Here is a 24744-nt window from a genome sequence, read left to right as displayed (position 1 = left end):
TGGGACTAAAGGCATGCACTACCAGTGCCCAGTTAGTGGTTCTAGTTTTAATTTCTTTGGAATTTCAATGTAAGTTTCCACCTGCAGTGTGCAAGGCCTCTGTGTCTCCACACCCTCACCGACACTTGTTATCTCTTGAATTTTTGCTGAGCACCATCCTAATGGGTGTGAGGTTGTAGTTCCTTTGTGGTTTTGATTTGCACCTCCAGGTATTAGTGGTGCTGAGTACTTTTCATGTATCCGGGAGCTATTGGCATGTCCTCTTTGTTAACACTTCCTTAAACTGCTGATTTAGGCAGCTGTTACAGTTGACTCCAGGTGCTGAGCTAGGATGCCTACCAGCTGTTGAGCTAGGATGCCTACCAGCTGTTGACCTACCTGTTTAGCTAGGAGACCTACCAGGTGTTGACCTAGGAGACCTACCAGTTGTTGACCTAGGAGACCTACTAGCTTTCAAATTAGGATACCTATGATCATATTAGTTCTTCATAATAAAAACAAAACATCAGGAGCTGGAGAGATGGCTCAGCAATTAAGAGCACCGAATGTTCTTCCAGAGGACCCAGGTTCCAGTACCAGCACCCACAAGGCAGCTGACAACCACTTGTAATACTGAGCTAGCCAACACATCGTCTGGTATTAGCACTAAGCATATTAGTACGGTCCCCAGTGTAAGTAGCGTGCGTCTCATGATCATCCCCTGGTCTAAGAAACCTTGATCTCTCCAGGTCCTATTTATCTCTTCTCCTTTTTCTTTTCTTTACTTCATTCCTTCATCATGAATGCAATACATGTACCTGCATATTTCTGATGTCTTTCTGGATTTTGTCTTTGTTCTGTTAGTTTGATCTCTGTCGAGCAAAATGTTGTGTGGTGTACTAACATCTTATATGGGATGGCCTTCTATGCTTAACTAGGTTCTGGGTGGCTTAAAGCCTGACGAGCTTACTTGTATATGCCCTCCCTGATACATAACACAGTACAGTCTTATGTATTTTACTTTAGTGCTGTGCTAAAATGTACCAAGATAGTAATCCTTGTCTCAAGAACAAGGATTCTTGTGGTAAGGGTGAAAAGTACTCTCTATTGAATAAGCTGTGATTTGTAATTACTTTAAATATGGAGATGTAGTAATCATAGGTCAACATTAATATCCTCATATGATGTTTTTTATTTAATTAATTGTGTAGTCTGTTGTTTGTGTGTGCATGTGTGCAGGTGCATGTTAATGCACAAATACGTAGAAGCCAAAAGTATTCACCAAGTGAATATAGCCATGCGTTGGTGGCACACGCCTTTAATCCCAGCACTTGGAAGGCAAGAGGCAGGTGGATCTCTGTGAGTTCGAGGCCAGCCTGATCTACAGAGTGAGTTCCAGGATAGGCTCCAAAACAATACAGAGAAACCCTGTCTCAAAACAAAACAAAACAAAAAGAATATATGTATTATTTATTTGTGTGTGTGTGTGTGTGTGTGTGTGTGTGTGTGTGTGTATATACATGCCACAGCAAGCATGTGGATGTCAGAGACAACTTGTGGGTTGGCTGTCTCCTTACCGTGAGGGTCTCAGGCATTGAACTTGGTCATTAGGCTTTGGTGGTGAATGCTTTACCTTGACCCACTTCCCTCTTTGGGCCATCTTCTTATATTCTGAGACAGGGTCTCTCATTGGACCTCGAATTTACTATTTCCACTAGACTGGCTAGCCATTGAGCCCCGAGGATACATTCATTTCCTCCCTCTCCCTCAACTCCTGAACCCAATATTGGGGTAACGGGCAGTCTGCCAGACTTTAACCTGGACATTGGGGACCTGAATTTGGGTCCTCATGCTCACATAGCAAGTTCTTTATTGACTAAGCCATTTCCCCAGACCCTGATGTTTTTTCTTTTGTTTTACCTGTTTCTTTTGAATCAAAGGCTCTCTGGGGTAGCCCAGACTGGTCTCACATTCATGGTCCTTCTGTCTTAATACCCCAAATTTCAAATCACATGAGTGTGTTACTACCTTAATGCTGGTCGTTCTTATCATCAAGGGAAACTATAATTGTTTCTTTTTTCTTAAATCTAGCCTGTACTTCCTACCTCTATTGACTGAGTGTGTGTTACTTCGACCGAGAAGTTTCAGCTCAGGCCCCATTTCTACCCGTCAGTCTCTCCATCAAGCATCTGAGCATCATTAGTGAGAGAGTGGGTGCCATTGGGTGCCATTTCATACTGTTGGGTACCATTAGGTGCCATTGAGTGCTATTGCATACCATTGGGCACCACTGAGCACCATTGGACACCATTGCATACCATTGGGTATGACTAGGCATCAAGCCATTAACCAGGCATTAGCAGTGGTCTTGTAGATTTGTTGACAGAACTCAGGGTAGAAAATTATACCTTAAATGAAAATTAATATGTTTTAAAATATTTCAAAGCCAGACATGGTGATGCCCAAGTGTAATGTCTGCACTTGGAAGGTAGAGGGAGAAGGATTTTGAAATTCAGAGGCATCCTCAGACAGCCGAGACTATGTGAGACTGTGTCTCAAAGCAAAGCAAACTTAAAAAATAAGAACACACGTGAAGAAAATCTCTTCCTGGCAATGGTGGTGCACACTTTTAATTCCAGCACTAGGGAGCCAGAGGCAGGTGGATTTCTATGAGATCAAGGACAGCCTGGTCTACAGAGTGAGTTCCAGGACAGCCAGGACTGTTACACAGAGAAACCCTGCCTCCAAAAAAGGAAAAAACAAAAAAGAAAGGTGGAAAGAAAGAAAATCTCTCAATGGATTGTCTGAGTCTCATTTTCTTGAATGTGTACATTTTTTTGTAGTCATCCTTTATTTGATAGGTTTACTGGGGGTGTCCTTGAGAGGCAGCGTTTCCACAGAAGACTGGACAACCTATAGTAACTCACTGACAGTGATGTCACTGCTTGCTGAGACAACAGATCACCCTTAGACATGTTTTCCTCCCTTTGTAATGTTGTATTTCTAACAAAACCTGTATTATTTATCATCGAGGGACTGACTTTTGTTTTTGCATATGCATGTATGCATGTGGTCTGTGAGTATCCATGTACATGTGTGTGCACAAGTGTGGATGTAAGTGTGGTCATGTCCCCTCGAATGCAGGTGGAGGTCAAAGGTCAGCCCTGGGTGTCTTCCGAAATCTCTTTTCCACTTTGTTTATTGAGGCAGATTGTCTCACTGAACCTGGAACTTAGCAGTTTGAGTTCCAGGGATCCAACTCTGTGATTATAGACACACACAGTGTGTACAGCTTTCCCCTGAGGACTGAGGGGTTCGAATTCAGGGTCTCATGATTTAATCCTGAGCCATGTCCCTGGAACTAATGGCTTAGCAAAACCACTTCTGCCCTTCAGAACCCTTACAGTCTGGTGCTCCGTGAAAAAAGTAGGTTAAAAACAATGTAAAATCTTCAGTGTTAAATCGAGGGGAAGTTGCGGGGGTAGAGATAGAAAAAGAGACAAGAAAGAGAGAGGAATGAGAATGAGGAGGAGGAAATGAATGTGTCTTGGCGGCCTATTTTTAGGTGTCGGAATTTCTCTATGTTTGTTCTAGAGGCTCTCCATCAAGTGTGTATTACTCTCAGGGAAAAAAAGATGCATGGTCCAGTCCAACTAACTTTTCTATAACACTGTCTGTCCCAGTTCCCATTTTAAAAACTTTTATCATCACTTAGTTCTCAAGTAAGGATAATTTGAGCATCAAGAATTTCTCAAGTAAAGTCTAGGCAAGATGAGGGGCATGATGGACTTTGTGTGTTTCTGTTCCTTCTCCAGTTTTCATCTTCAAGAACCTGTTAGGCTTCAAGGAGACTTACTTTATATCCTTGACAACTTCTTATTTGATGAACTGGTACTGACTGGTGTTTGCGTAAATGTAGTGGGTGGGGTTTTGGTAAGCATTGTCATGTTTGTTTCCCCACATGACAAGGCCATGCTGTTTGTATACTGTGCACGCGCACACACACACACACATGCATGCATGTGGGAGTGCTGTACTGGGTGGTTTTATGTGTCAACTTGACACAAGTTGGAGTCTTCAGAGAGGAAGGAGCCTCAGTTGAGGAAATGCCTCCATGAGATTCAGCTATAAGGCATTTTCTCATTTAGTGATCAATGGGGGAGGGTACATCCCATGGTTGGTGGTGCCATTCCTGGACTGGTGGTCCTGGGTTCTATGAGAAAGACGGGCTGAAGAAGCCATGGAGAGCAAACCAGTAAGCAGCATTCCTCATGGCCTCTGCATCAGCTCCTGCCTCCAGGTTCCTGCCCTGCTTGGGTTCCTGCCCTGACTTCCTCCAGTAATGAACAGCAATTTGGAAGGGTAAGCTGAATAAACCCCTTTCCTCCCCAATTATCATCTGTTCTGCCCTAGCAATAGAAACCCTACAATAGCGGGTGCGCGCGCACACACACACAGAGAAATAAAAGGTTAACTTCAAACAATAAACTCTCAATCTCTTACTAAAAAAAAAAAAAAACTGCTCTTAGAAAATCCCTGCTGAGTACCCCACTACCTTCTAGTTTGGAGAGAGAAAAACCAGAAATTACCCAGCCTGCTTTGTAGCCAGTTTTCATTAAAGGAGTCCCAGAGGTGAGAGTGGATTCAGCACTCAGCTTTGCCCAGAGAAGACAGGAGCGGCCATTGCTGCTATCTGAAGATTCCCAAAACAGTCAGAACTGGACTTGGCTGCCCCTCCTAGCTTTCTGACTTCCCAGAGGTGCATGGTCCAGATGGGAGAGGCTCCTGGAACCTGAGATATTACCATGTGCTTATGCTGTAGAAGTTTCAACACCTGGCACCAGAGAAATTGCCTTCTGATGGGAGACCTGGAAGGGAAAGGACTACCGTGTGGTTTTCATGTGCCAAGAGATTATACCTCAAATTGTGTTATTCTAGGTGCTTCGGAGGTTCATTAGAGATCAGTGGGTAAAATGCTTCTTGGTGTGTGCCCGCTGAGGCGCCTGCATAGGCATATCGGATCTCACTTAACTAGGTCACAGTCATCTTGGTATCCAGGGTCAGACAATACATCAGATGTTCGTAAGGAAGTACTCCGTAGAAAATTTGTTTACTTGTAGTAACTTCTTTAAGCTTCAATTTTATTTTTTTAACATTCGTCTAATTTTTTGAGAGTTTCATACATGAATAATTGTTATTTACGTAATCCCCCCACCCTCTCCCCCTCTAGCAACTTCTCCCATGTCCCTTACTCCTCAAATTTATGGCCTCTTTAATTATTACTGTTATATACACATATGCAAATATAAATACAGCCTGTGTGTCCATTTAGTGCTGCTCATATACATGTGTTCCTGGCTGACCACTGGGGTTGGATGATGTTTTGGGAGGGGGACACTGGTCCCTGGAGGAGACTGATTTTCCGTCACTTAGAAGTTGCCTGTAAGTTTTCATCTAAGCCAGTGGTTCTCAACCTTTTGGGGGTGGGGGGTTATTGAATGACCCTTTCACAGGGGTCGGTATTGGATGTCCTACCCATCAGACATTCACATTGCGATTCATAACAGTAGCAAAATTACAGTTATGAAGTATCGAGGAAATAATTTAATGGTTGGGGGTCCCCACAAGATGAAGAACTATGTTAAAGGGTGGAAGTGCTAAGAAGGTTGAGAACCACTGCTCTAGCACAACATTCTAGGAGTGTATCCTTTTGACATTCTATGACATTTCACAATGTCCTTGAAGTGACACTTGAGAATAGCCCAGTGAGGCAGCCACGCTTACAGGAGCTCTTCCTCTCCTCCCCGTCCTCTTCTCCTTTTTGAAGCAGAGTCCTGCTATGTAAGTGTGGACTGTTACTCCAGCAGGCCTGTGCCATCACCCCTGGTTTGGTCTTGCATTTGAAATTTCATTTGCCTTTGTGACCACCCTTTTGACTTCTAATGAGGTGTCCCCAAACTCTCTCTTATTCGTTCTGTCAGTGGTGCCTTAGAAATTGGTGCCACAGCTGCCCATCTCTGGTTGTCTTTCATGTCTGATGAGAAAATAGTGTATCAGGTGGATTAACCAAAATCCTCTGACTCAGTTTTTAATTCCCTAATTCCCGACATGGAGTGATTTCATTGAAGAGATTGATTTAATCTCTTGCTGTTGATGTATAAACTATTTGCTAAATTCCAAAATAAAATTTGTCCAGGTTGTAGACCAATCCCTGGGGATGCCACTTATTGATTTGCATTCTCATTCAACTCGAATTTCTTCATGGGATGAAGGTGTGCACGCCTGCGGTCCAGACCTCTCTGCCCTTCGAGCAAGCACATTACAATCACTGAAATCACTTTCCTTCAGTGACTTATTTATCACACTTTAAATCATTTGTTTATGGTTGGGGGACGTGTGTGCCACAGCACAGATTCGGAAGTCAGAGGCTGTTGCAGGGAATAATTCTTTCATTTCACCTTGTGGGTTATAGAAATTGAACTCGGATCCTTAGCCTTGGTGGTAGCAAGTGCCTCAACATGCTGAGCCATCTTGCTGGCCTTTCGCTTTCATTTTTAAGCCCGGGTTCATAAAGGGGTATATGTTGCCTGTCACTAACATGTGGTTTCTTTAAATGAGAGCAAAGATCATGGGACATGACTTGCTTTATCACTGAAAATGGACGGAGATGTGTAAAAGACGTAAGATTCAGAGATAAGCCTGTTTTAGTATATCCAGTAGCAAAATCTCAAAGTGGCATTTTGCTGACTTTATTGTTTTTTTGCTTTCAGCGATGGTTTGTGTATCATCAGTCTTTCATCGATTTAATGATCCTATATTTTGCTTTGTTTTAGGGGGTCTCAAGAATCTATCTATACGTGCTGCTCCCTGCTTCTAAAGACACTAAGAGCAGAAGTAGTTCAGACTGACTTTTTGACTGCAGACATCTGAATATGATGCATTTCAAAAGTGGCCTAGAGTTAACGGAGTTGCAGAACATGACGGTGCCCGAAGATGACAACATCAGCAACGAGTCTAATGACTTCACTGAAGTAGAGAATGGCCAGATAAATAGGTGAGTGTTTTTCCACAAGTGCTTTAGAAAATTGTCTGGTTTTCAGTTATTCTCATGAATTATTTATTTACTAAAGTTATGCTTCATTTGAAGATGCAATTTCAGTTTCTTATGTGACATCTGTTGGACATAGTCTGGAATAGCAGATGAGGGGACTAGGAAAGTAATTTATTTGTCTTTTCAGATCTTTCAATTGAGTCTAATAAAAAATGAATAAATACATTGGGCTCCAACCAGCCCAAACTTCTCAAAACTTTATGCCTGTGAATTAGACAGCTATAGAATTTCATCACATCTCATATCCAAATGTGCTGTAACCATTGCTACACATTTTAATCAAGAAACTATCCAAGTTGTGTTTGCGTGGTCTTTCTACAAATGAGTAAAAACTACAGGGGTATCATCATCATTATGAACAGCATTTGAAGTGTGGATCTTAAATAATAATAGCCATCCATGGACCCAAATGGCTCTGTGAAAGACTGTGAGCAAGAAATAGTTCATGAGAGAGAAAGAAAAAGGTTGGGAGGGGGGAATAGAGAGCAGGGAGGGGAGAGGGCTGGCCTAGTACAGGTCCTCCCCAGTCCTGAGTCTGAGACTGTTAAATTACCAGGGTAGAAACATTTTTTATTTTTTTATTTTAAATGACTTGAGATCATCTTGGGACAAAGTGACTTTTTACCTGTTTTTTATGGATCCTTAGCAAGAAGCCTCCCTTCTGTAGGAGTTACTGGCACAGTCTCCTAAAACGCTGGAAGAGAGTGGTGCCTGCAGGACTCCTTTAAAAAAGTTTTAATTGGATGTGTGTGATGTCATGGTAAGAATGACAACTTGTGGGGGTTGGTCCCTTCTTTCCAATGTGTGGATTCCAGGGATCAAACTCAGGTGGTCAGGTCTGGTGGCATGTGCCTTTTATTCATGGGCCATCTCATCACTCCTACAGAACTGTTTATTGGAATGGCATCAATGGTACACTTTGTTAAGGCCACAGGGATGGGAGGGACAGCACATCGACACAAGCAGACATCTTTGTAGAAGTCATTTCTGACAGTCAGCAATACATTCTGAAATAATTCTGATGTAGCATGCCTTGGAAAGCCGAACCCAGGACTGTCATTATTTTCACAGTTCCCTTTTCTTCCTGTAGTGACGGTTAGGCCTCCTATACAAACACTTCCTCATTACTGTCCAAGTCTGTTTACAGTGTTAAGTGACATCTCTTCATATTGGAATCAGATTTTTACTCTTTCTCCCACCTTTTTGAGTGGTCATTAATAATGACTTCCTTTTTTTCTTTTTAATTATGTATATGAGAATGTGTATGTAGGAGTGTATGTGAGTGCAGTTGCCTGTGCAGACCAGAAGAGGGCGTCAGGTTTCCTGGAGCTGGAGTTATCTGCAGTTGTGAGCCTCCTAACAGGGGAGCTAGGAATTGAACTTGGGTACTCCAGAGGAACAGCAAGTATACTTAGCCACAGAGCATCTCTGATCTCATAACTGCTTTACTATTATTGTTGTTGTTGCTATTATCTTGATTTTTTTTTTTTGAGACAAGGTCTATCTTTTTTGGGGGGGGAGGGTGTTTCGAGACAGGGTTTCTCTGTGACTTTGGAGGCTGTCCTGGAACTAGATTGTAGACCAGGCTGGTCTTGAATTCACAGAGATCCACCTGCCTCTGCCTCCCAAGTGCTGGGACTAAAGGTGTATGTCACCACTGCCCGGCAAGACAGGGTCTATCTATGTAGACCTGGAACTCTCTATATAAACCAGGCTGGCCTTGAACTCACAGAGCTTGTATCCATTTCTTAAGTCTTAAGTGTGTTTGTTTGTTTGTTTGTTTGTTATCTTGCATGGATCCTTAGACCATGGCTAAAAGCAAACATCCTAAAGTGAGAGAAAATCTGCGAGTCAAGGGACCATCTTGCCTGGTCTAAATCTGTCTCTCTTCTCTGTCATCTGCACCTGATACAGTGCTGGGCCTTTGGTTAGAAGTCTGGGCTTTGATAGTGACATGTTTGTGCACTGTGCTCTTGAGCATTCTGTAACCACAGCTGAGGCTGACCTCCACCCAACTGTGGGAAGTAGGCTATTTTGATTTGATAACAAAGCCTTATTCTCACAGTGATGTTACCCTGAGGACCTTAAAGTGAGTCATTTATAGCATTCAGCCTAGAGTCTACCCTGGAATTTTATAAGATCTGCTTACAGAGTATTGGGTTTTTAGGTGATTGTCACTTGCAGTAGGTGGAAGGAACACCCATTGCTCGTCCAGACTTGGGCCTCCTGCAGGGTGTGCTTACTTCCCCCACAGACGGTGACTAGCCCACATCTGGTGCAGGAGAGCTGTGGCTGATGTTTCATGGAGTTTTTGTTCCACCCTCTCAAACTCAGTGCCTTGCATTTGTTTTTGTTTTTTGTTTTTTTTTTAACCTCATTTTATTTCTTCTTCTTTACTGACATAATTCAGAAGGCTTGCTTCATTTCTGGCTCTGTTGTTGTTTGTTTGTTTTGGCGGTATTAAGAATTGAACCCAGGAGCCGGGCGTTGGTGGCGCAAGCCTTTAATCCCAGCACTCAGGAGGCAGAGGCAGGTGGATCTCTGTGAGTTCAAGGCCAGCCTGGTCTCCAGAGCGAGTGCCAGGATAGGCTCCAAAGCTACACAGAGAAACCCTGTCTAAAGAGAAAGAAAGAAACAAAGAAAAGAATTGAACCCAGGACTTTGTGTATGCCAGGCAAGAGCCTGACCACTGAGCTAGAGCCCCAGCCCTTACTTCATTTCTGGCTCTGACAATTCAACATATGGCAGCATGGAGTAAATAAAAGTAAACAAACATTAAAAAAATAAACCAGCCAGTTTAATTGAAGGCCCCATTGAGTGTCCTGCATTTCTTCCTTGGTGTATTCCAGTCTATCCTTGGTTCCAGTTCTGACTGCCTGCCCTTCGAGCTTCCTGTAGCTTGCTCACATTTGTGGAAAGGTGGGACCAGTTTATATCAATCTAAGAGAACAAAGTTCCCCAAGCACTGGGCTTCTCCCTGTCAGTGCCTCTTTGTAGGGAACTGAAGAAAACACTGAAGATGACATTGATCTTGGCTGACATGTCACCTGACATGTCATAGCTTTGTCTGGACACTTCCCTGGATACAATAAGGATGATTTCTGAGGCTTAATTAATCATAGAGTAGAGCCACCTATGCATTCAAATAAATGCTTGCTATTATTCCAGGCCAGTTGTTTCGTTTATGCCCTAAGTATTGCCTGATGGTGAAAAGCTTAAGCTTAGGATGACCAGCCTTGTAAATAGCCAATTAGACCTTCATCGGAGACATTTTCATATATGTGTTTGGATGGAAATTCCACTTCACCCCCTCTTCTCTCCCCAAACCCTGCCACCCCTACCACTTCTCCTCCAGTTGTTCAAGACCATTCCTACAGGGGATTTGGGCCCATAGACCTGCCACATGGTCCCCCCTCCCCCATCACCCAAGAGTTGCTTTGTTCAGATTAAACCAGATCTTATTAATTCAGTCTGATCTGATTTATTGCATTGGCTTAGAGATGAAGGAGGGATGGGAAGAGACAGCATAGCTTTGAGTTTAGACCTGTGTTGAATCCTGGTACTGTCACAGACTTTCTGTGATTTTTCTCTGAGAGCCTTACCTATCGCCCTGAGGCGGGCTACAGAGCTGGGAGGAATCATCCTAGCTGCACATTTGGTAGATTAAGAATGCTGGCTGTTTAGGTTCAGATTCTAGTTCAGCAGCTCAGGAATTAGCAATGTAACTTCAATCAGGTTATTTAATGTCTCTAAAATAGTACCAAGCCCAGTTAATGGTTATGAAAATAGATGGACGCATCCACTTAAAGCCCTTGGCCCAGTGTCTGGGCCTGGCAGTTCTAAGCCTCTTAGTATGAGAAGTGTCTGCATCTATAAAACTGTAACCCTGTCTTCCTGCTTCTCCACCCCATGGAGCAATGATTTGCTTTTGGTTTTAATGACTGCTGTTATGGCTGTCCTCAGTTTGGTTAAATATTTGCAGGTTACCCTAAATCAGTGGTTCTCAACCTTCCTAATGCTGCAACCCTTTAATACAGTTCCTCATGTAGTGGTGACCCCCCAACCATAAAATTATTTTGTTGCTACTTCATAACTGCAATTTTCTACTGTTACAAGTCATAATGTAAGTATCTGATATGCATGGTATCTAATATTCGACTCTGTGAAAGGGTCCTTTGACTTCCAAAGGGGTCACTGTAAGGATTCAGGCATTATGCTGGCTTGCCCCTGTCACCTGGCAGAAATCACTCAGGCAGTTCTCTGGGACACTGGAGATTATAGGCTTTGAATTTTCTCTACCTCATTCGTGGAAACTGAGCACCCATATCAGACCATGTGCCTGCTTCTTGGCACCCAACATTCTACCAGTGATCCATAGTTGGGAGTTCGGCCTCTGCTCTTTTTCACTTGTCTGTTTCCCTCCTGTTCCTGGCATGCTAAAACTCTCTGCTGCCTCCCACCATGGCCAAGCCTGTCTCAGGGCGGGATCCTCCCTCTGCCTGGAAACACTCAGTTTTGCTAGGCATCTTATGCTCCTGTTCAAAATGTCTCTCTCTCCTATTTGTCTGGCCTCTGCTGAGCCATTCAGCCTGGCATGGTGGGTTCCTCTTTTCCACCCAGCTGCCCTTTTGTGGTGTTTCTTCTCTGTGCAGATGCCAGCCAGCGGCTCACAGTGGGCTGGCCTGAGAAAGCATCTATCTGTTCAGGACACTCTGGGAGTTGGTTTTTTTGTTTTGTTTGTTTTTTGTTTTTTTGAGACAGGGTTTCTATGTGGCTTTGGAGGATGTCCTAGAACTAGGTCTTGTAGACCAGGCTGGTCTTGAACTCACAGAGATCTGCCTGCCTCTGCCTCCCGAGTGCTGGGATTAAAGGCGTGCACCACCAAAGCCCAGCTAGTTTTTTATTTTTATTTTTTTCTCCACAAATGGGGCTTTCAGGTTTTGCACCCTAGCACCGTCCATCCTGACTGATGCATTTGATTCTGAGACCTACTACAGTGGTCTTTTTGGATGTTGTGCCCCTTGAACTCTGGTGTCCTATGGGTTTCACATATCTTTTTGCCTCACTCTCGGGAAACAAGCCAACAAAATGATATCTCAGAACTGTATGGGACCTTTCTAACTCCTGCTAGCGGATGGGAACCTGTTTATGGCAGCCGCCATCTGGACTGAAAATGACCATGTGACTTAGCTGTAGATCCACCCACCCCATGGGTTATTCCCTTCCTTTAGCCTAGGCAGAGGGACAGTCTAGCCAGTTTCTGCCAACAAACCCTGCTGCCAGACATAATTCATTTGCTTTTTGCCCTTTATTTCTTTGCCTCTAATTTCTTCTGTTGCGCATGGCTTGTTTGCATGATGGCATGCCTTTCCAGGGCCCGGTAGGGCAAATATTTCACACAAAAACCCTACCTGCTCCATCTCCAGGGGATCTGCTTTTTTGTCACTGGCAGTTTTAAGTCTATTGTGTCTTTAAATGTCTTGTCTGTTTGCTACAACGTGCAAATCAGAGATCACACTGTGGTTCTCCCATTTTTCCCAGTTCTGTTTGATATATCTGTGTGTCTCTGCGCATCTCTGTACATGTGATTTAAATTTAACTTTATATATGTGAATGTAAGCTAACTATATGCAACTTAAATTCAACTGTTAAGTCTCAAATATTTCTAAATTGTTATGTAGATAAAATGATAAATTTTAAGTTTTAAAGATCGATTTCAAATTAACAAAATATTTACAATACCCAGTCCTTCCTGTAAACCGTTTACAAAGGTTAAACTTCTGTAACAAAAGGGGATTTTTCTCTACTTCTTTGTCCTTTGCAGGCGTAAATCTACCTACTAAGTTAAAACCAGTTACAGTCAGGCTGGAGGGCTCCGAAATCCCTCCACAGCCTCTCAGCTTAAATCCAGTTCTTCAGACATCCTGCACTAATGTCATGGTAACCATACTAAGTACACGTTAATTAATTACAGGGATAAAGCCTTACCTAGCAAGTAACTGAAGACAAATCTGCTGAGATATACTAGACAGACAGCCCTCAGATGCTTAGAGATACAGAGAATATGGCATTTAAAATGTTTTATGAAAAAGCTTTTCATAAGAGAGAGACAGGCCAACTGCTGGCACCAACCATTTCTTCCAAGAAGACTGGTGGGCACTGAAGAAACTCCACCTACAAAAGTGGTAACTCTAGCCACTGAGCAACCCTGCCTTTCACCTCAACTGCTGCAAAGGACTCTGAACTGTGGACAAGAGGACAATGGAATCAACTTTCTCCATGTTGCTAAGGCCAACAGTAGGCAAGTCTTCCTAAAGTTCCTAATCCACAGGACCCTGTGGGGCCTTGCAAGCCCTGTGCTAATAGCAGAAGGCAGGTACCCTTAAAGCCTCTGCCCTCAACAACTATGAAGGACTCTGGGAGCGGCTGTCCATGTGGCCAGCTAGTAAGTCTCTGTCATTCTCTATGGTCCCGGCTAGCTGGAAATCACTGTGTAGCCCAGGCTGGCCTGGAACTTATTTCTCCCACCTGATGGCTAGTGTTATAAGCACATGCCACCACAATGGTCCCAAAACATTTTTATCTGTCTTGTCTTTCCTTCTCTTCCTCTGTAGCGTGTCTGCATATCAGGGAAAGGTCTGGGAACCAGCACTGAAGTTCAACCACTCTTCTCTTTTTCATCTCTTGTATTGTAAATCCTCAAATTCAGGACCATGATCTAGTGGGAACCCAGCTGGTTGAGATTCTGGTCCAAGATTATCTTCCTATTGAACAACACAACCTTAGCTAGTCTCTTCATTTACTCTTAATGTCAAATAACAGCTTTATATTGCTTCTTCTCACATTGTGTCTGAAGATGACACCTAAGCCCCCCCTCTTTAAGGTTTTATCACTAAATCATCAGTTGTAGGGCTTTGTTTCATTTTGTTTCGTTCTCAGAGCCATTGAGTACTTGATGGTCTGTCAAATTCTGCTTTATGGGTACAGACTGGACCAGTGTAAACTTTTTAATAATATGTTTGCATCTTAAAATCACTTGTCATAGGTACCTCCCCCCTTAGTACTTTTTAAGTCAATAAAATGAAGTTTCATGTCAATTTCAGTGCCAGAGGTCAGGCTGATTTTAAACAGCCAGTTGCCTTTTAAAAAGGGTGACATAAAACTTGTGGTGAAAGCTGCCTGACCTAGTTGTTTGAATGGAATTTTCCATTACAAAAAAAAGAGAGATTGGTTTTTCTCTCTTTTTTAAAGTTTACAGGAATACGAAGTAAAGATTTAAGAACTGAAGAAAAGAAAAAGCAGTAAAGAGAATAAAGAGACTTTCTTTAAATTCTTAATTCTAAAGCAGTGGTTCTCAACCTTCCTAATGCTGCAACCCTTTAATACAGTTCCTCATGTTGTGCTGACCCCCCCAACCATAAAATTATCTTCGTTGCTACTTCATAACTAATTTTGCACCTGTTACGAATCATAAATATCTGATATTCAATCCTTTGAAAAGGTCGTTTGATCCCCAAAGGCACCGTGAGTTGAGAACAACTGTTCTGGAGTCTGAAGTGCCAAGCCTAGCAACCTGAGTTCTAATTCCGGTGGAAAGAGAGAGCCAACTCCTAAAAGTTGTCTTCTGATCTTCACATGTGGGTACACGTGTGTTTGCACATAGATACATGCACACACATACACACATGTGCACGCGTGCATGCACCCCCACAACAAATAAACAAATACATACATATAATTAAATACTTCCATCTTACATAGCTGAATTTTCCTGCAGCCTAAGGGAATTCCTAATTACTAATAGAAGATGCATGCTTAATTAGTAGAGGGTTCTTCTGAGTTCCTGTGTGGGAAGGTACACACTTGGGGAGCTAAGTGACACTGGGTATCTCCTGGTGCTGTAGATGAGTTCAGGGCATTATGTACACTACAGGTAGTGTAGTAAATAGATCAGAAAGGCCAGTTCACACTGGAATGTCAGAAAACCTGTGATAGTTTGAGGGGTTTGAATTGGCTGGAGGGAACTTTTGGGAGGGGATACTCAGGGTTGGGGAGAGCAGATTCCTGCTGTTGCTTTGTATTTGACTTTTTCTTGTTTTGATCACAACCATAGCCGAGCTTGAAAGGATCCCCTAGAGTCGTAGGGAGAAGCTGTGATTGGAACACTGAGGCCAAACCAAATTCAACATCCAAAATGTCCAATGGACAAGCCAACTGTGGTGGTTTGAATGAGAATGGCCCCCATAGGCTCATCTGCTTGAATGCTTGGTCCCCAGTTGGAACTGTCTGGGAAGGGTTAGGAGGTGTGGCCTTGTTGGAGGAGGTGTGTCACTGGGGGTGGGCTTTGAGGTTTCAAAAGCCCACAACATTCCTGGTCAGTTCTCTATTTTCCTCATGTCTGTGGATCAGGATGTAAGCTCTTAGCTACTGCTCCAGCGCCTTGCCTGCCTGCCTGCTGCCATGTTACCCACCACGATGGTCATGGACACCAACCCTTTGGAACCTTGAGCCCCCATTGCTTTCTTTTATAAGTTGCTCTAGTCATGGTGTTTTATCGCAGGGATAGAAAAGGACTATGACACCAGCAGAGATATTTGAGCATTCTACTGTCATGTGGCAAGGAGGAGGGAGAGACAGAATTGTTTTAATGTATTTTTGTGGCCATGATTTGTAAGTTAGTATCATTCCTCTTGTTCTGCATAAGGCCTCGGTATTCATCCTCTGCACTTGCACAAGTGTTTGAACCTGTTGAATTCCCCTCATGCACCTGTGCCTCCTGTCAGGCCCCTCCCACACCCTTCTCTTCTTTGTCTAGCTGCAGGGACTGCTGCCAGGCCTGGAATTGAGGTCTGCTTGAACATCAAACTTATTGGTGCTTTGATTTATTTGGGGAGGGGGAAGTGCTCAGGCTTTTCCTCTGTTTAAAAATAACAATGGAAATTCCCTTTGGAAAACAAGCATCCTCCATAAGAAAGGCAAATGGGAGAATTGCTAGACCAGGATACCACAGGTCCATGTTTGTTTTAAATTTAGCCTGGTTGAATCTATTGAGTAGGTTAAGCAGGAGTCTTTATTTGGACAATCCCAGCACCCATGTGCCATTGGGCTGGCTTTCCCTTCCTCTCTGCAGCCAAATCTGCAAGCCTTCCTTCTGTAGAAAGATGTGAAATGCTGGGGACAAAAGCAGGGCCACATGAAGCATTAGGGACAGTGCTATGCCAGGTATCTCAAAAACCCCACTGTTCTTTCTCCCTGCTAAGAATAAGCAATTTTGACTCTGGCTTCTGCTTCTGAGTTTGTTCTGCCTAACTCTACCAAATACTGCTTTTGACTTCTCAGGATTCCTTGTCTTCATTCTGGACATTCCCACACTCCTATGCCAGTGTTAGCTGATGTGGTCTTTTCTCAGTTGGAACATGATCACTTATGTTTTAGGAGAGCAGTGTTTTGTTTTTTTGTTTTTTTGTTTTTGTTTTTTTTTCCTTCTTCTTCCTTAAGCAAAACAGGGTCTGTGGCCTGCAGCTCCCACCAAGCGAAGGTCTAAGAGTAAATTTGTCGTATGTGCGTCCATAGCAGCCTTTGGCTTATTCTAATAAAACAGTATGAACTTCGAGAGGTGATAGAAGGCAGAACCAGGTCCCTTGAATTAAAGATGAAAAAGACAGGTAAATAAGATTGACGCTACTGATACCTACAGTTCATTTAAAAGTAACTTTATTGTGAAATGTAGCATATTCAAAAAATGTATAAAATTCTAAGCACCATTTAAAGATGCTTCTTTGAATTAGATTCAGGTGGCTTTAGATTTACTAAAATTTACTGCGATTTATTCTGATGATGACTGGATGATTGAATTTCTCTAGAAGGCTTGTCTTAGATAGGGTTGTTAGCTCTGTGATGAACAACATAACCAAAAAACAAGTTGACTAGGAAAGGTTTTATTTGGCTTACATTTCCTCATCACTGTTCATCAAAGGAAGTCAGGACAGGAACTCAAAACAGAGCAAGAACTGATGGAGGCAGGAGCTTTTGCAGAAGCCAGGAAGGGGTGCTGCTTACTGGCTTGCTCCTCATAGCTTGCACAGCCTGCTTTCTTGTAGAATCCAGGACCACCAGCCCAGAGGAGGCACCAACCAAAATGGGTTCAGCCTTCCCCATTCCATCACCAATTAAGAAAATGCCCTACAGGCTTGCCTACAGCTTAGATATTATGGAGGTATTTTCTTAATTGAGGTTCCCTCCTCTCAGATGGCTTTAGCTTGTGTCAAGGTGACCTAAAACTCATCACCACAAGGGCCAAAAACCATTCTTAAAATATTTTAAGACTATACACAAGAGGGGCCAGTGAGATGGCTCAGTGGGTGAAGACATTTTTTGTACAAGCATGGAAACCTTAATTTAATCCCTGGAACCCGTGAAAAGATGGAGGAGGGAACTGACTCTGACCTCTACATGCACACTGTGACACAAGTGTCACAGTGACACACAGGATACACCTATGCATGTCTGCACCACAAACAAGAAAAGGATAAAAGTATCAGTCTGTGTGGACTTTTCTTTGACAGAAGGTCTCCATTAATGTTGACTTTTTACAGATGACAAGTTTAAAGTTCTGAAAGCAACCATGAATGCATCATGCTAGTCTTCTGTGTAGCTAGGTCTGGGTCGCCTGCTAGAGTTTCTTTCCCTGTCTGGGTCTCACCCATTTAGTGCAACCCCCTCGCCTTGGAGAGGACCACTGACCTTTGTTGCTCCTGCTCTGAGCTTGCTGTTGGATCTGCTTCCCTTCCTTCCTCCCACAGCCACTGTGATAGTATTACTCCCATTTTACAGGTGACAATCGTAAAGTCGAAGGCCCAGGCCCTTGGATCTAGTCAGAATCTGAATTCAAATTCTGAGTCCCTCACACTTCCTTAAATCCCAGCTTTGACTCTTCACTGTGGGCCACTTGCTCTGCCATAACTTCCTGGTCTTGACCCTGGTAGCCTAGAGGTCTTTTCCAGTCCCTGGTGTCTATTCTTTTTTTTTTTTCCAAGTCAGGGTTTCTCTGTGTAGCTTTAGAGCCTATCCTGGCACTCGCTCTGGACACCATGCTGGCCTCGAACTCACAGAGATCCACCTGCCTCTGCCTCCTGGGTGCTGGGATTAAAGGCGTGCGCCACCAACACCCAGCCCCTGGTGTCTATTCTTGTATCACGTTCATGTATCCTGTTTCTGGCTCAGTGTTTGATGGTGAAGCAGCTGCTGTCTTTTTTGCAAGGGAAAGGGAGAGGGGAATTCATGTTTAGAAAGAATACTAGGAGGAACCTTGCCTCCAGTATTCTTTCTAATACCAGGTGCATAGTGGTCTTGGCTTTATCTAATTTTCTACTTAGTGAAAACTTTACATGAAAGCTAAATATATATTGTGTGTGGTGTTTTAGCTTACTTTGAAAATGATTCAAAAATGTACAACAGCTCTTTTAGAGCTTATAGCAGTCTTATCTCGTTCAAGTTAAGCAACTATTGCCTTTTAGTTAGTAAAGTGAGAGATAGAAAAATGAACGAGGCGAAGGACCTGCCCTGAGAATGCTTAGAGTTTATTTGATAAAGCAAGACTGTAGATAATGTGTACGTAGCATACCTGCAAGTGTGTGCACGCGCACACACACACACACACAGTGAAGAGGTGTTGGGTAAGACAGTTGTAGGCATCCAACTGACAGCTTTCTGTGTGCAGGGTGTTTTGGGAAAGAAATCATGTAGCATTGCTGCTAAACCCTTAGTCGTTAGCATAAAGGTAAAGGTGTGTTGTGTGTCTTTCAGCAAGTTCATCTCTGACCGTGAAAGCAGAAGAAGTCTCACCAACAGTCATTTGGAGAAAAGGAAATGTGATGAATATGTAAGTGTCACTGGTGTGCACACCAACTCTAGCCATGTGACTAGGGACAGTGATTGTGTGTGTGTAGTGCAGGATAAAAGTCAGATGCATGGGGAGGCCGCTTTAATTCACACAGCTCAGCGCTGAAAATGTTAGTGTGTTGCTGGCTGCGTTTTCTCATGCAACCCATTACAAAATTTAGACTGCAAAGAAGGTTCTCCAGTTTCATTTCTGTCTGGGTTCTTGGTAGCATTTGAAGACTTTGGCCATGTGCTTAGTGAGCATGTCTGTTTCTGCCGTTCAGATTCCAGGAACGACCTCCCTGAGCATGTCTGTCTTTAACCTGAGCAACGCCATTATGGGCAGTGGGATTTTGGGACTCGCCTTTGCCCTGGCCAACACTGGAATCCTCCTTTTCCTGTGAGTATTGAAATGACATGTATTCTGTTTTATATGTTTTATGCATGCTTCCTGTCAGGTCCCAAAGAAACCCAGGACGAGTGGCTAACTGTGGTGTCTGTTAGCTTGCCAAAGATCACTCTTGGTCTCTAGGCTCACTCAGTACCTGTGGCACCTCCCAGCACTTCTCACCCCACTCCCTATTCTAAACCTCCCCAGCCCAGGGGGCTTCACTTCCTTTCCCCCCAGCTTCTCATTCCTATATACACCCGTCATTTCAGCCATGCGTTCTTTCCGCTCCTCTCTTGGGTCTCTCTGTCTAGGCCCCACTCGCGTCTCCCTTGGTCTTCTATCTTTCTCTTATCTTTTTCTCTTGCTCCCCCGCCCCCTCTCACATACCTCATGGCCCGGTTCAGTCTGGACTCTTCCCCATGCCTCTGGCTCTACTCTCCCTCATATCTATATTAAAACCTCCTCAACCATACCTGGGAGCGATCATGTTTTCATTTTCACTCACTCCCTTTACCACCCAGAAAAAAAGAAATGGAAATGTTCCTGAACAGTTTTTATTTATTTGGCTAAGGAACCAGTGCATACTTTGAGGAATACACTTAGTGCCTCCAAGAAAGAAGAAATTTGTAAGGACTGAAACATTCAAGATTAGCTTTAACTTTTTTCATATTTGTTATATCTGGACTCTGCTTGTCACTGTAAATCTCAGCCACATGGCCACAATATTAAAACACGTTTAACCCAGGCTTTCATCACTCTGGTATTTGGGCTGCTTTGGAGCATGCACTGGGCTGGAAGGTAATTGCAAATGTGTTGTGGTAACTGTTCCACAAGTACCAAGGATTTGTTTGTTTTGGAGACGAGCTGTTGGTGTGCACCTTGCTTCAGAGTCAGTGACAGTGGGCAATTTTCTGTTTGCATAAGTTTGTCTCAGACTGTTAGGTGGGGCTTGGCAAATATTTTCAGTTGGAACTTGATTGAAATGGGCTGCATGGAAAATAGTCACATGTCCTGACTCTTGACACTCACACTCAGGTGTCTGGGAGGTCGCACCCTCCTGTCACCACATTGGCCAACGCCGTGCTCCTCTGGTCCTTTCAATGGGTCCTTTGTTTTATTGGAAGCAGTGACCAAGCCAGCCAAATAATGTTTACACAGAGAGAGACACACAGACAGAGAGACACACAATTCATGTGTATATGTGATACAGATTACAAGCCAGGTGCCAAGTTTAAGAGTAAAATGTTGACATTGGACAATATACTCTTATGGTGTTTTCTTTTTTTCCCTGCTTGAACCTCTGAGATGCCACAGACACGATTAGGTAGTTACAGTTGATTTTTGTTGTACATCAAATGAGGCATCTTTCTGTTGTGCTCCACCCCACCCCCATCTCCTCTTCTCTACACCAGTGCTGTCTTAAGCAGCTAGCTGGGCCCCTCTGAGATTTGGTTCCCTTTTCAGAACAAGGAAATTTTGTTAGGAGTGTCTCGGACCACTGCCAATCTCTAAATCCCCATAGCTCTGTGACTTCAGTCATTCCAGTGCTAGCCATCTATTTATTTGGAAATGTGTATTTTTTTTTACCAATTTCCTTTGCTTTTTCTCTTTTTAAATTATTATTATTGGGGGGGGCTTATGCGTGAGTGTGGCGATCAGAGAACAACTCTGAAATTGGTTCTCCACCTTTACGGGGTCTGGTGGTCATCAGATGGTTTTTGTGAAGCAAATGCCTATACTCAACAAGCCGTCTCATGCCTCAACGTTTTGGTTTTTTTCTTTTGAAAAATCTACTGTAACATATCAAGCTATGTGCGGATGTGGTGTTAAGCATCGCCTCCCTGCTGACACAACCACTCCTGTAGCTTTGACTTTGTACCAGGTCTTAATGGAATCTGTGTGTTGGCACAGGGGAAAGAAGGTACTGTGGCCAGTTCCCTGTTTCACAGATGATGGAACCAGTGCTTGAACAGACTCTTGGGCTTGGGGTCTTAGCCAACCCCCCTCCCCCTCCCCACACCTCCGGAATTCTCTTACCTGCCAAATCCCTGGAGTTTTGTATCTATCACCTGTTCTTTCTGGATTTGCTTCCTCACCCTTGGTACTGAGACACACGCCCGTATGAACAGTTCTTCTGTTATACCTGTGTCTTTGATTAGCAGTTTGGGCAGTCATAGCCCTCTGTATTAGTAACAGTTTGTGCCTCTCACCTGAGATCTTTTCTGCACATTCTGGTTTTACTGGAACGTGCTACATGTCTTTGTCCCCACTGTCCTGCAGGTCCACAGTAGTGCCTTGATGTGAAATTTCTTTAGTGGCATCAGGCCCTTGGGGCGTCTTTTTCATTTCATTTTGTTTCGTTTTCTTGGTTTTATTTTGGGGACAGGGTATCTCTCCATAGCCCCAACTATCCTGGAATTCATTATGGAGACCAAGCTGGCCTCAAACTCACAAGAGATCTGCTTGCTTCTGCCTCCCTAGTGCTGGTCTTAAAGGCGTTCACCACTACCCCTGCTCATCTTCATTTTGAAATTCAGTGCATGGCCTTCCATTTGGGAACATTTCCTTCCATCATCGTGTATTGATGTAATTTTTTTGTTGTTGTTCAGCTTTGGACCTTCTTTCCTCCTCCCCACCTTTAATGATATTTCACTGTATTTTCTAGGCTATCAATTTTCTTCCAACTTTTTATAGGTTGTTTTACATCTGTTAGTCTCTTTGGAGAAGCTCATTTAAACTGTTCCCTTCCAGTATCACTTGGCTCTCTGACATGGTTTCATCATGTTCTTGAGGACTCCAACAGTGATTCTTCTCCAGTATGGAAAATTTCAAATATGGAGTGGAATAAAAAGGTTTTCATGGCCCCCTTCCTTGCACAACTACACATGTTTGACCAGCTCTACCCCTGGATTTCCTTGAAAACCAAGCCACATCACCCCACTTCATTTACAGACATGTCTATGTATAGCTCTAAAATGTAAGCACTCCAGTGTCATAGCTAAAGCCTATAGGTAATGGTTTCTTAATAGCAAATACCCAGCTGGTATTAAAATTGCTCTGATTTGTAGTTTTTATTTTATTGCTATGGCGTCTTACTATGTAGACACCTGGCTACTCATAGAGCTTACAGAGATCTGCCTGCTTCTGCCTCTCCAGTGCTGGGTTTGGAGGTGCATACCACCACAAACAAACAAACAATTGGGTTATTCAAATAAGGTCTGTAGACTGCAGTTGGCTGATATGCCTTAAGTCTCTTCAAATCTATGAAGGTTCCCACTTCTCCTCTTTATTGGATAAACTGGGCATGTTGTCTACTGATTTCCAGGCCGTCTGTATTTGCTGAAGGACCCCCATTCTCCCAGTTAACTTTTGTTTGTTGGATGCGGCCTTCCATATCACATTTTCCTTAGTGTGAGGTGGTGTTTCTGTTTTGTCTCTGGTCTAGAATGGGAAAACAAGGCTAAGGGGAGCCTGGCACAGATGCACAGGGCTTGTAGGTAGTAGCTTCCCTCAAGCTACTTGCAGAAGTCCTTCACTCCAGGGACCACCAGTGTAGGTTCTGTAGGATGCTCCTCTTTGGATGTTCAGATTATCCTACCTGCAAGGCATGGCCATGGCTGCCATCTTTGTGGGGACCAAAGGGATAGGGAGAGCGTCCCAGCGGGCATGTGTTCCTGAATGTCCAGTTGAGTTACAACCCATGCCTATTCCACACCTTGCGACTATGTCTATCGGTTTCAAAGAAAGGGTCTCACTGTGTAGCCCAGTCTGACCTCCAACTTGCCATCCTAATGCCTTCAGCCACTTAAATGCTAGGATTATAGATGCGTGCCACCATGCCTAGCTGGATCTATACTATATGTTGACAAACATGTGCAGATTTTTGCCAAAACAGTCTTTGTGGCTTATAACTGTGGTCTGGGGGCATCTGGCAGCTTCTTCAAGGAAATTAAAGGTACTCGGCATATCTTTAGCCCACCCTCCCATTGCCTATGGCTTCTAGGGAAGCTGCCAGTACTTTTGGGGGATTCTGGAATGATCTAGATTGATCTTGGCCCTTCTCTTCTTTCAGTTCAGTTTCCAGCTCTGTCTAATCTTCCCCCAAAATGATGTTTGCTTGTGTGTTACTGACTCAGCAGTTTAATAGAAAGCTTACAAATAAAGTAAAACAAAATCCCTTCCATGGCCTTTCACGAGGGAGCTGGAGTAAATCCTTGAACCCAATCAACTTTTCCTAGGAAAATCAATGACTTTTAATTATACTGGTTTAGGGATAATTGATCCTGTGTGTTGCTTTTAATCTCTGGAAGAAGCTAAGGCCTGGGTATTCGGTGTTGAGTGTTGAAGGGGGAGCATACCCCTGGATGAAGCTCTTAGGAGTCATTTTATTTGATATACATGAAGAGCTTACAGAAGTTTCTCGAAGAGCATGGAACTTCGTGGCTTCAGGACAAGGAAGCACTGACTTGTTTTAAAACCAGCTGCTCCTGCCGCTCACAGCCAGCAAGCAGTTGGCAGGCTCAGGTATCAGCTGCTCCAGGGCCCTGATCCAGGCTCCCTGGCCAGCAGGGAAGGGGGGTCCAAGGCTGGGAAGGCTCCTCCCTGTCGCCCGGCAGCTGGCGGCTGGGTGTGGAGTTCTTCAGTGGGTCCCCTGGAGACTTATTGGTGTGACTTCTTTTTCTTGGGTGAGTTTCAGGTTCAGTTTCTGGCTTAGCATAACGGCTGCCATTGCCATGTGCCCCATCTAATTCAATTAAATCGACGGGTTCTGGCCTGTTAGAAGAACACAGTTAAGTTTTGGATTTTGCTGAAATTTTAACATTGCATTTAGGAAACAGAAAGTGTGCTGGTGAGGAATCTCAAAGTCCAGCTCAAAGAAGATTTATTTTCTGTGGGAAACAAAATGGGATAAAGCGACCATAGAATGCTCTTTGCACAGGAGTAGGATTCTAATGAGGAATAACGGCAGAAGAGACACTGTTATTTCTTCTTCATCTCTAGTCTTTTTATAAGCATCTCCCATCTTCATCTTAGCAAAACTAAGGGTTAGAAATCAGTTTTGAGGGCAGGTGAGGCAGCTCTGCAGGTAAAGGCCCTTGCAGCCAAGCCTGATCTCTAAGACCCCTGTGTTGTAAGGAGAAAGCCAACTCCTGCAGGCTGTCTCTGACCTCCGTATGTGCACTGTGGCATGTGCTCCCCTGAAATAAATTAAGTTGATGAATGCAATAATAATAATAAATAATAATAATAATAATAATAATAATAATAATAATAATAAAATCAGCATTAGCTGAGCAGTACTGGTGGCACCTGCTTGTATGTAACCCAGTACTTGGAGGCACTGAGGCAGGAGCCCAGCCTGGGTTACACAGCAAGATGTCTC

General features: G+C 43.5%; 1 protein-coding gene across 1 annotated transcript in view; it reads left to right on the top strand.

Annotated features, from left to right (window-relative positions):
• Positions 1 to 6911: 6911 nt before the first annotated feature.
• Slc38a1 (solute carrier family 38 member 1) overlaps positions 6912 to 24744 on the top strand; it is a 43002-nt gene continuing 25169 nt past the window's right edge. The window contains exons 1-3 of the mRNA XM_035439210.1: positions 6912 to 7033; positions 18896 to 18971; positions 19255 to 19370. Of these exons, the coding sequence (XP_035295101.1) occupies positions 6912 to 7033; positions 18896 to 18971; positions 19255 to 19370 (314 nt within the window). The remainder of the gene's footprint in view (positions 7034 to 18895; positions 18972 to 19254; positions 19371 to 24744) is intronic.

This window comes from Cricetulus griseus, chromosome 2 (genome assembly GCF_003668045.3).
Source record: "Cricetulus griseus strain 17A/GY chromosome 2, alternate assembly CriGri-PICRH-1.0, whole genome shotgun sequence".
NCBI classification, from domain to species: Eukaryota; Metazoa; Chordata; class Mammalia; order Rodentia; family Cricetidae; genus Cricetulus; species Cricetulus griseus.
Note: the sequence above shows the minus strand (reverse complement) of the source record. Positions and strands in the feature narration are given on the sequence as shown.